Source organism: Macrobrachium nipponense, chromosome 12 (genome assembly GCF_015104395.2).
Source record: "Macrobrachium nipponense isolate FS-2020 chromosome 12, ASM1510439v2, whole genome shotgun sequence".
Taxonomy (NCBI): Eukaryota; Metazoa; Arthropoda; class Malacostraca; order Decapoda; family Palaemonidae; genus Macrobrachium; species Macrobrachium nipponense.
In genome coordinates, this window is record NC_087205.1 from 99,657,682 (window position 1) to 99,670,486 (window position 12,805).

The following is a 12,805-nucleotide window of genomic DNA, read 5'->3' on the forward strand; positions in this document are numbered from 1 at the left end:
AACCACCGGATAGATTGGATTAGTAGTTCAGTAATTGCAAGATCAAAAGATGTCTTATCACGAAATCTTTTAGAATCTGCCATAATACAACTTACTTCCCATTGTAATCTTAATATTAGTCGCGCCCTGTTTCATTTAGACCCTTGTATTTGTAACATGTTTAAGAATGACCTCAAAGATATAATTACAGACTTAAATACAAATTAGTTGCCTTAGAAATATTTTCTTTCTATATTTATGTTTAATATTGAGAATAAAGTTTTGTTCACCAAAGATCTGAATGTGGTCAGCTGTCGCCCTGTATAATCCTTTAATTGTCTTGTCCTTGTGTCTGAGCAATTGGACTTAATCTTTTTGTTCTTAAATTGTACCCATGCTTGCTTGGAAAGGTTACTCAATCTCCAGGTGCGTTGGATTCTAGGTACTAATCTCCATATAATCCCGATCTGTCAGTTATACGACCTTTCCTGTACTCTCAATTTCTCATGTTAAGTCAGTTTGTCTGCTGAGTAAAGGATGTTGAGTCGAAAGATCTTGCAGAAACTCCGTTGTTTATTTTTCCTTCGCGGCTTATATCTTTACTTATGGATTTATCACGTTCCAAACTTTCGTGAATTCAGTTAATACAAATACATACATACATACATACATATACATATATATATATATATATATATATAATATATATTATATATATATATATATGTGTGTGTGTGTGTGTGTGTGTGTGTGTGTGTGTGTATTCTACACAATTTCTTCTTTGCCCGTCAATTTCCATTTTGCAGAAGCTTTCCATTCTAAATAATAATAATAATAATAATAATAATAATTATTATTATTATTATTATTATATTATTATTATTTTATTATTATTATTATTATTATTAAGACAGGTTTAATGTACAAATGGCAACTGGAGAACAAACCTCTCCTTTTAAAATCTATTATTTTTGTTTAAATATAATGCATATTAAACATTCAAGAAACCATATACAGAAATTTTTCTCTTCTAAACAATCCACAATAATTCAGACCGTCTTCCGCAATACTTTTCAGGTGATGGCATCTCTGTAGGCCAAAGCAAAACTTTCTGTGATCAGAAGCTTGATCCAAGAAATTTTTGGCTACTCGGAGAGTAAGCCTGCAAATGACTTTGTTTTTGTTGATGTTCTTGTTCTTGTTCTTGTTGGGGGGTAGGAAAGCCTACGAAAGGTCTGTAAAAGGTGTTTTGTGTCAAGTTAAAGATACAGGAATTTTTTAGGATGAGATATTTATGATTTTATTTATTTGATCAAATGAAAATGTAAAAAACATAAAAAATATTTCCAATAAAATATAGCTCACTTGTTTTAATTTTCGTAGGTGAAACAAGGCTCCATTTGTCCGCAGATTTGGTCACGCGCCCAGAGAGTATGCTGGAGATCGGATCACACCTTGCTCCTGTTGTAAAATGGTTCCATGACCTTTCGGGGTATCATACAAACCAAACTTTGGGAACGTACTGCGATCGTACTGGAAATCTGGATTTCTGTACCATGGAGCGTTGTAGCTGATGCTGCAAATGTTAATTTTCATCGGTAAATATCTTTTTTCAAATATATATAGATATATATTATATAATATATATATATATATATATATATATCTATATAATATATATATAAGCGAATACCACGGGGAAATGATAGACAGGGATTCCTGTCTATCATTTCCCGTGGTATTCGCTTATTTATGAAGTCAAGTGCATCACTATGATTTTTTAAGCATATATATATATATATATATATATATATATATATATATAGAATATATATATATATATTATATATATGTATGTATGATGTATGTATGTATGTATATTATATATAAAATTACCTGACTGTTGAAAAAGATTAACAAAAGACAAATAAAAACGTTACAGTATGGATCGACCGGATATAACAAAAATTATTATGTCTTTGAAAACGTATTTCTTGTGAACGTCATTTTCGTAATTTCATGTCACTTCCTTTGACGTTCCTTCCTAAATACGACGTTTTATCTAAATGACATCACAATGCGAGGTCAGAATAAAGAAGGATTTGCTTAATTTGTTTAATTCTTTTATGTTTCGGGTTGACCGTGAACGAAGGCAATAACGAAATTATAAATCTAATCTTTATAAAGTCACGGCAGCAATACTTTCGCTGGAATACAATACAGAATAGATGATAAGGATAACTTCTAGAAGTTAGGGCGACTTGCCAGTGTATCCATACAATGGTACTATATCCTGAATGCAGAATTCTCAGTTATGCTGGAATTTGAGGTTTTTATGTAGCGTCATGATGCCTTGTCACAGATAATGAGATGCACTGGCGTTGATTGTGTAAGAATAATGCAGATTGTGTAAGAATAATGCTGAGACAACTGCAGGTCCAAAGGAGGGATTAACTGAATTAGATTAACTGCAACTAAAAAGACTGATTGGAATTTCCAACAAATCTTGCTGGTCTTGTTGGGGTGACAATTGGTAATTATTCGGCCAGAAATCTAAGAATTAAAGCTTTTGAACAATATCAACCTTCCTGATATAGATAGGGAACTGCAGCTCTTTTTAAAGTTTAGGAAAAACTTTTTTTTTTTTTTTTTTTTTTTTTTTTTTTTTTTTTTTTTTTAGGAAACCTGAAATCGGAAGAAACCTAGACATAAAAATATGCAAAACTTCTTTGCGTTTCTTAGACGGAACGCTAACAATGATTGTGAACATGGTAAAATTCGGTTGAGTCATTTGATTTATTATTGCTTATACAATTCTCTCTCTCTCTCTCTCTCTCTCTCATCTCTCTAACGCGACGTTTCCTCCTGATCGACAGGACATTATCAAGCAATAACTGCTGAGGGACTGAATTCCAGTGCGAGTCCTTCTCCTTTTATCGTGGTGTTGCGAGCTCTCCAGTACCGGAGAAGTGCTCTGACCGTACTGGAGAGCTCGCAACACCACGATAAAAGGAGAAGGATCGCCACTGGAATTTTTACGGGCTGCTCTGTGAGCAAGAGCCCGTGCTGGCACAAGGGCCAGCTTAATCTTAAACAACAAACAACCACTGGAATTCAGTCCCTCAGCAAGTTATCGCTTGATAATGTCCTGTCGATCAGGAGGAAACGTCGCGTTAGAGAGAGAGAGAGAGAGAGAGAGAGAGAGAGAGAATTGTATAAGCAATAATAAATCAAATGACTCAACCGAATTTTACCATGCCCTTTGGTGCGTTGCTCGCCAGTCTAAGCAACAACGAGAAAGCCGTCATCAGAAAGATAGAGAAGACTCTTTATAAGATTAATAGTGCTGAAGCAGCAGTTATTTTTAACAAAACATATTATTATTATTATTATTATTATTATTATTATTATTATTATTAATTATTAACTTTCACCAGTTCCCCAATTTTTCTCACCGCAATCTATTGTCTATAAGCTTTCTACACATCTCTTCACTGCCAAAAAGAGAGTGCATCCTCTCCTTCAACGTGGTGCCACAGTATGCCTGTAGACCGATAATTGATTATGGCACTCGGCGATTTTATCCGAGGACGAACTGGTCTCTCATGGCAGGGTCTTATGCGAGTGGCCATTGATTTGAAGGTAGAATTTGTGAGGTCGTATTAATAATAATAATAATAATAAAAATAATAAATAATATGATGCAGACGTTGATAGCGTTTTTTTGTCAGTTTCAACCCGTTTATAAAAGTTTATCACTTTAATATGCACAAAAATTAAACCTTTTTCCATTCTGACCTATATTCCTCGTAGCGTGAATAGAAACACGGAACTGAAGATACTTTCTTTCCCAATGATTTTCAGTCAGAATACATCATTAATTCGGGCTTTTGCTACTACCTGTGCTTAGTTGGTGCATAATGGAGTTTTAGAAGCCTTGCCCTTTAGTGAAAATAGTGTGATAGCGTTTATTATCGATTTCTGGCTTTCCAAACCTTTTGGTGACCTTACCGGAAGTCTAACAAAACCATTCATTCTTTCTTGACTCGACACAGTCTGTTGCTGAACCATTACAAGGCCTAGTTTCGTTTGCTCTTAACAGCACAGTTTCGAGAAACATTACAAGGCCTAGTTTCGATTGCTCTTAACAGCACAGTTTCGAGAAACATTACAAGGCCTAATTTCGTTTGCTCTTAACAGCACAGTTTCGAGAAACATTACAAGGCCTAGTTTCGATTGCTCTTAAAAGCACAGTTTCGAGAAACATTACAAGGCCTAGTTTCGTTTGCTCTTAACAGCACAGTTTCGAGAACCATTACAAGGCCTAATTTCGTTTGCTCTTAACAGCACAGTTTCAAGAACCATTACAAGGCCTAGTTTCGATTGCTCTTAACAGCACAGTTTCGAGAACCATTACAAGGCCTAGTTTCGATTGATCTTAACAGCACAGTTTCGAGAACCATTACAAGGCCTAGTTTCGATTGCTCTTAACAGCACGAGTTTCGAGAAACCATTACAAGGCTAGTTTTCGATTGCTCTTAACAGCATAGTTTCGAGAACCATTACAAGGCCTAGTTCCGATTGCTCTTAACAGCATAGTTTCGAGAACCATTACAAGGCCTAGTTTCGATTGCTTTTAACAGCACAGTTTCGAGAAACATTACAAGGCTTAATTTCGTTTGCTTTTAAAAGCACAGTTTCGAGAACCATTACAAGGCCTAATTTCGTTTGCTTTTAACAGCACAGTTTCGAGAACCATTACAATGCTTAATTTCGTTTGCTTTTAACAGCACAGTTTCGTAAGCAGTCAAGACTTGGATGAATATTCTGAAAAAGAAAATTTTTTTCGATAATCTGACCTTCAAGTGCGTGTTGGTGGTAGCATGCGCGCCCTAGACGCATAAAGGTCCGTAAATGTCAGACTTGGCTCTTTACATTTAAGATCAACACTCGATGAGGCAAAGCTGATCGCTCTTTACTGCTTTTACCAATATACCCTTCCGGAATAAAAAAAAATAATAATAATAATAATAATAAAAAACGTTAAAACGTGCTCAGTTAACCCTATTGACCTATGGTCAAGAACCTGGCGTGTCTGGATTGTGTACTAATGCTACTACGTTGTATATTCCATGTATGTGGCCCTGAGCTGAAACAAGAGATTATTATTATTATTATTATTATTATTATTATTATTATTAGTTCTTTATTTTTGTAAATGAAGGAAACAGAAATTTAATACGTAAACATTTATTTTGCTTTCAAAAAACGCGCACTCAATAAATGTTTTTAAACTGAATGAAACTTAGATTTAATACGTAAAACATTTATTTCGCTTTAAAAAAACACGCACTCAATAAATATTTTTAAACTGAATGAAACTTAAATTTAATACGTAAAACATTTCTTTCGCTTTTAAAAGTTCATGAGGATCGATGCGATAAATCATATCTCTATTTTTTCAAAACCTGAATATTGTTAGTATGGCCTTTTACGAATCTGTTCAATATCGATTCATTCGAAACGGATGAAGCAATTGGCATCAGTACCTTCAATGCAAACATTGTTATCTCAGAAATACAAACAATAAACTTGAGAACTCCCGGACATTCACGTTTGTATCACTTCAGGACATAGTAGCGAGTAGTAAAATTAGTAGTAGTAGTAGTAGACGGGATTAGCCTTTAAAACGGCCATCCTGCTCGTTGTATTCCTCATTTTTTTGCGTTTAAAAGTTTATGTCTGTAATACCATATAATTTTTCATAAATTCCTTCCATTTTTCAATTATTTCTTTCGATAGATCTGCGAATAGAAGGATGCTTGCTACCAATTCCTCTTTATCTCCTTTATCTGCATCTATTTCTAATTTTACTATACGCTGGGCAGTGAAGTAAGAAAATGTGCTGTCTTATGCACCGGGCTTTCTAGTTTGTTTTGATCACCAGGGCGCCATCCGTCGATAGATCAGAGTTCGCGTTCAGTGGGTCAGTTCCTACCAGGAAAGAAAACTGCCTCTTTCACGGCTCTGATCTGATGATCAGGGATAGATATCTGGCGTGTTTGGTTTTCCCTTCATCTCCATCAACGATTGACTTGCTTCCTAACCTTCTGACGAAATCGTTTTACTTGTTACAGATACGAACTAGCACGCGGGTGTAACATTAACATGACTTGAAGGTAGGAAATGAATTTTGTATTCTTTTTATCGACATTTTTTTTTTATTCCTCCTTTTATTTTCCAACGTGACGATGTTTTTGTATTTGGAGCCACGTAGCCAAGTCGTCATCGGCTTTTAAATGTGATGGAACGATTATGCCCAAAAAACCAACGTATAAGGTAACACGAAATACAATTGAATATCATTATTCTTTTTGACGATGGCTTGGTTTCTCTTATATTTTATTTTTTTATTATTTTTATTTTATTTATTTATTTATTTTTATTTATTTATTTATTTATTTATTTATTTATTTATTTATTTATTTATTTATTTATTTTATTTTATTTGTTTATTTATTTATTGGTGGGAGAGGGGCCGGAAAAATAAACCATTAAATCACAGACATGAAAAAGGCATGAAAGGAAAAAAAATATATTTATGGTTACTTTTTTAGAAATAAGCCATCAAAGCACAGGCACGAAAAAGGCATGAAAGTAAAAAATATAGATTTATGGTTACTTTTTTTTTTTATTTACGTACAGTCGAGCGCTCGATCTCCAGTTTGTGAAAATCAAAAGAGAGAGAGAGAAAAAAAAAAAAAATAAGCGCCTCAGTGGCGTGGTTGGTTTGGTGTCTCCTTCTCACCTCGGTGGTCGCGGGTTCGATTCTCGGCCATTCCATTGAGGAGTGAGAGATGTCTATTTCTGGTGATAGAAGTTCACTTTCGACGTGGTTCGGAAGTCACGTAAAGCCGTTGGTCCCGTTGCTGAATAACCACTGGATCCATACAACGTAAAAACACCATACAAACAAACAAAAAGAGAAAAATATAAATTATCAGTTATCGTTTTTTAATTTTCTTTCATATATCTGAACAATAGCCCAAAGTGGGTTCTTTTTTTTTTTTTTTACTTTTGTATTCGAGTTATTCATTGCTCGAATCAGAGAACTGCAGAGAATTATAAAATTCAAACTACTCAAGCATGGTAAGAGACACGATGAAAATATATCATAGATAAAAACAGAGATCATGTTTTATTATAGAGAGGAAAACGAAAAATCCGTATCAAATTCGTCGTATATTTCAGTGGCCTCGGATGCAAATTTAATTCAAACTTCCTATATATATCGATTTCAACGTAAAGAATGGGATATTAAGATTTATGTGCCGAAAATCCTCTAAATAATAAAACTTATTCCATTTTTATAAGTGATTGAATGTAACAAACCTCTGCCTTTTTACTTTTTTGCCAATGATTTCTGATCAGTTCTGTTTAGGCACCAAGTAGTTTATTTCACGCGAATATATATACATATATATATATATATATATATATATATATATATATATATAGTATATATATATATATATAGATATAGATATATAGATATAAAGTATAAAAAGGCCCATTAAAAACACACTTAGCTTTAAAACTGTTTTGATGGGCCTTTTATACTTGAGACGTATCCTGTTTTAACAGAAGAATTTATTTACATTATATATATATAATATATATATATATATATATATATATATATATATATATATGGTATACGAATAAATCTCCTCTGACTCACACCAGGATCGAACCCAGGTCTTGCAACTGAAATGCAAGAACGTTGCCAACTAAGCCACACAAGTCATAATTAGTTTCTAGTCCTTCTATCGCTCGTGTGGTTCAGTTGGCAGCGATCTTGCCTTTCAATTGAAAGACCTGGGTTCGATCCGGATGTGAGTCAGAAATGTGTATGTTTGTTTCAGCCTAATCGATAGTTGGGATCGCTGTTCTTAATTAACTTCCTTAGTATTTGATTTAGCTTATTAGCGACGCCGGTGGCTAGCTTATTGCTAAAAAGCACTGACTCCAGTAGAGGTTAACGATATTTTTTTTACGAAAATGCAATAACTCAGGCGGTTTTTGAGACACGCCAGAGGTTGCCTTTGTGTTTTTTGAACGCGGGCATTAACTTGTAGTTTTTTTTATTGCATTTACATACGTGTGTGGTAAAAGCCTGGCCTGGGACGCGTTTTTGAAACCAAAAGTTAGAATGTAAGCGGGAATTGTTGAGCCAACTCTCTTTTATGGAAGTGAAGAATCGATAATGACTGCAGATTAAACTGGAAAGGTAGAATCTGTTGAAATGGATCCTTTCGTAGCATAAATGGAGAGAAAAAGACTTTTTTAGGCTTTTCCATAGTGCTTTCCTACCAGCCCAACAAGAACAGCAACAGCGAGAACAGCAACAACACAAAGTAGTTTGTAGGCTTACTCCCCGAGTAAGCAACAAGGGGATGACCGAGAAACTGCCTAGTTAAGATGACGTGGGAATAGTGGTTATATCTTAGCAAACTATGTCACAACTAGAACAGGTCGAATGCTACATCTTTGTTTGTTTGCTCGTCTCTTATTATCCTAATTTTCCGTTAATTGGTATTACACCGTCCACTTGGCCTCCTTTTCGTCTTATCATCCGTAGATGATAGAGATAAGAAATAATCGTTTGACCCAAATACGAGGCTTCGTAACTGTAACGATCAGGTTAAATAAGTTTTTCTTTTTATGGAAGAAGAAGACGAAGAAAAAGAAGAAGAGTTAATAATTTGATTAGGATCAATAAATGTTTATTGGAGAATGAGCAAGCGAGAAACATAAAACGAAGTAAAAACCTCGGATGAATAAAGGAGAGTTATGACAGCTTAGACCAATGGTTCATATTTGAATTGAAGTTTTCTTTTATTTAAACATTGTTTTTCTTGTAACGTCATATCGGCGAGATAGACGAAGAAATGAAAAATGGTGTGAAGAGAGGAAAAAACTAAATGAAAGAGATGGTGTCATAAAAGGAAAAACTGGTGAAAGGCAAACTTCCGGAGATATAGGCCTAATGTCTAAGTGCACCTCTTGCCCAAGCAGTCACTAACGGAATCCGTAGACCTAACAGAAATAGACTGATATGTTTCAAGGTTAAGCTGCAGTCTGTATAATTCGCTGAGGTCAAACAAAAATCGAAAGCGTTTATATATCATTGATCTTCGTAACCGCAAAGAGGATTTCGTCCATTTTACGGGGTGAATCCTTATGTCCTTCGATACACGCAAAGGAAATGCGCTTTTTGCGTTAGGATATCATTATTCGTCAAACTGATAACATGACGAGTATGTAATAGAATGACGAAGGAAAAACATTGCCAGAACAATGTACGGAACATTTTAAGAATTACTAACACGCAATATCTAATCATTTTCATCTAATCAGCTTTAAGAAAAAGCTAATTATATAAATTTAATAAAGCTATCGAAAATACACTTGTGACGTCGCGCATTGGCGGGAAAAAGTCTTCATCTGTGACTCGCGGAGCTGAGCTGAAAAACATTCCAAAGAATGATATTAAAAGTAAATATATCGTTGTTTTGATGACTCTAAGTAAGTCTTATATTCGAAGTCAGCCCTCGGTCCTTAACTACACGCAGTTTTAATGCATGTGTATTATTTCGTGACGGTAAATATACACGAATGATATCGACTATTTTACAATATTCGTTGCTGGACTGTACTAATAAGTTTTTAGTTTTCTGTATAGGCCGGCTTTGTCTGTCTGTCCGCTCTAGGATTTCAAAAATTACTGAGTATTTTATTTTATTTTATTTAGGGTTAAAGCTAGCCATACTTGTACTTCAAATCACTTTTACGTAAAATTACAAAGAACAAAATGGGCTTAATTTGCAAATAACGATTAGAGAACGGAAAATGTAATGCCGAAAATATTAAGAAAACATAATTTTCATCACTTTTAGGTACTGCATTTTTAATATTGCGTAAACCAATTTTGATTCTGTGAATGTTAATGAATTAATGTGTCTCCTCTCTTTCTTTACCAGCAATGTCTCATTGTAAATCATTTCAAAATAATAATGAAACTCTCATTGTAAATCATTCCAAACACTGACATTCTCTCAATGTTTCATTGTAAATCATTTTAAAAATGACACTCATTGTCTCATTGTAAATTATTCCAAACACTGACATTGCTTCACCGTAAATCATTTCAAATAATGACACACTCATTGTCTCATTGTAAATAATTTCAAAGAATGACATTCTCTCGTCGTCTCATTGTAAATCATTTTAAATAATGACATTCTCTCATTGTCTCGTTATAAATCATTTCAAATAAGGACATTCTCTCATTGTCTCATTGTAAATCATTTCAAACAATGACATTCTCTCATTGTCTCATTGTAAATCATTTTAAATAATGGCATTCTCTCATTGTCTCGTTGTAAATTATTTCAAACAATGACATTCTCTCATTGTCTCATTGTAAATCATTTCAAATAAGGACATTCTGTCATTGTCTCATTCTAAATAATTTCAAATGATGACATTACCTCATTGTCTCATTGTAAATCAATTCAAACAATGACATTCTCTCGTGGTCTCTTTGTAAATCATTTCAAATTATGACATTCTCTCATTGTCTCATTGTAAATAATTTCAAATAACATTGTCTCATTTTAAATAATTTCAAACAATGACATTCTCTCAATGTCTCATTGTAAATAATCTCAAATAATGACATTCTCTGTTTTCATTTACGCATACATAATATACAACGAAGCAGTTCGAACAGATCAGCAATAAGAAATAGACTTATTACTATTTATTGTTATTGTCAAACTTTTTCGTATTAAAATAGACTATTTTTCCGCATAATCATAGACAGTGAATTTGTATATCTATTTCAGTAGATATACAAATTCAGTTTTTTTTATTATTAATGTACATTTCTACAATGTTTCAGCAAATTTCTTGCGCGTCATAGCCATGAACTCTATGTGAATTATATTCATTATATTTTTTATTTATGTTTTGTGAAGGTATTGATGTGAATTTTCTACATTGGGGTTGATTACATAACCATTACATGTTCCTGATAAACAATTTCGCTGAATATGTGACATTCCGGAGAGCTATAAAAAATTGCTTGATTACTGAATATTTTGTGAAATATCCCAACTTAGGATTATACAGTAAACTCTGATATGACACAGGGACTCTTGTAAAAAATAAGACATCCTCAGAAAGAATCAAAAGCTAAGTCTTTCGTGGTTTTGAAATCGTGACGTGTTTTCCTAAAGACTTCGTATGAAGGAATCTTACAATGTAATTCAAATAAACTATACGTCAAGAGAAATGACAGTTAATCTCTGATAAATGTATCTTTGTTGACACTTCTATATTTGATGTATTCTCGGCTATATAATATATATATATATATATATATATATATATCTATATATATAATTATATATATATATAGATATATATTATTATATATATATATATATAATATATATATATATATATTATTTAAACTTTCAGCAAAATCCTGTATGTTTTGGTTACTTCCTAATACATTTCCTGCTTCAGTGCTTTCTAACCCAAATCAATAATGGCTACATGTCTACATAAATATTCCATCAGTACTTATTACAACTGTTATTTAAATAAAATATTTGTCTTTCCAATGACATTTTCACCATCATAGTGAACTAAAGCTGCTTATCTATTTTAGTAAGAAAATAAGGTAATGAGGATGTCAGTGCGTATGTACAAGTATGTATGATGAGAATACTAACGTGTAAAACTATTCATTCGTCTGTTCTCTACAGCTAAACTACCAGAGTGATCTAAGCGGGAATGTATAAGAAACTTTGCAATGTGTATACTACAAGAGGCTTTTTCTGAGAAGGATAACTACCGGAGAAAAACATCAACAAAAGCAGATGAAATCAAAAGCGTCGTTCACTATACAATGGCAGGAGCATGTCTGCCTCTTTCAGCCACTGGTCTAGCCCGCAGGTGGGTTACAACTACAGAATAACAGAGTCAAAACTACCTTGGAACGTTCCGGTTTCCGTAGCAACGACATCGTAACAGGCAGCAGAGAAAGAAGAAGAAGAAAAAGAAGAAGAAGAAGCAGCAATGATAACAGAAGCATCGGCAGCATCAGCAGCAGCAACAATAACTCACCCTCCTCCCTACCGAGGTAATTTTTCAGCCTGTTCCTGGCTTCGTCATAGTATCCGCGTAACTTTTCCACGCTGGAGAGGCCTCCTTCCTTGCCCTCGCCGAGGCTGTCATGCCCTACGGGGGGGTCGTTCTTCACTCCCTTGCGGTTGAGATCATGTTCCATTAAGTTGGCTGAGGAAATCGCTTTCAGACGTCCAGACCAACTTAGGTCCAGCTGTATCCTACGTTGGAGTACTCTAAAAAAAATTAGCGTATCGCGTTACTCCACTTCTGCTCTGAATATCGTCAATTTCGAGACAGAATTTCGTCCGTGGCACCGGATAGCGCGCGAGACACGTACTACGTCCTGTCGCACCGAGTGTTGGGGACCTTCTGACTGGAATCCCCAGACGGGGAAGCGATAACTCACTCTCTATACTCGCGCGTGTTTGGGGATGACCCTGACCCGGATACCCATCCCGCAGTCCCATCCTTTCCATGTCCTTACGGTAACTGATTTAATGCCTTCGATAGTGCTGTTCTTAAGACATAGGGAAGGGGTCTAGGCCTATCACGAAATCCCGTAAATATGGGAATTCCTGTGCTCAAAGAGTTATAGATTCTGGTGGCTTTTATTGATATCAGTAGT

The 12,805-nt window shown here is 34.4% G+C and overlaps 1 protein-coding gene across 1 annotated transcript in view; it reads right to left on the minus strand.

The window, feature by feature from the left end:
• Positions 1-12,536, minus strand: part of LOC135225065 (uncharacterized) — a 64,202-nt gene extending 51,666 nt beyond the window's left edge. Inside the window, exon 1 of the mRNA XM_064264330.1 lies at positions 12,190-12,536. Coding sequence (XP_064120400.1) covers positions 12,190-12,340 — 151 coding nt within the window. The 5' untranslated portion in view covers positions 12,341-12,536. The remainder of the gene's footprint in view (positions 1-12,189) is intronic.
• Positions 12,537-12,805: the final 269 nt, after the last annotated feature.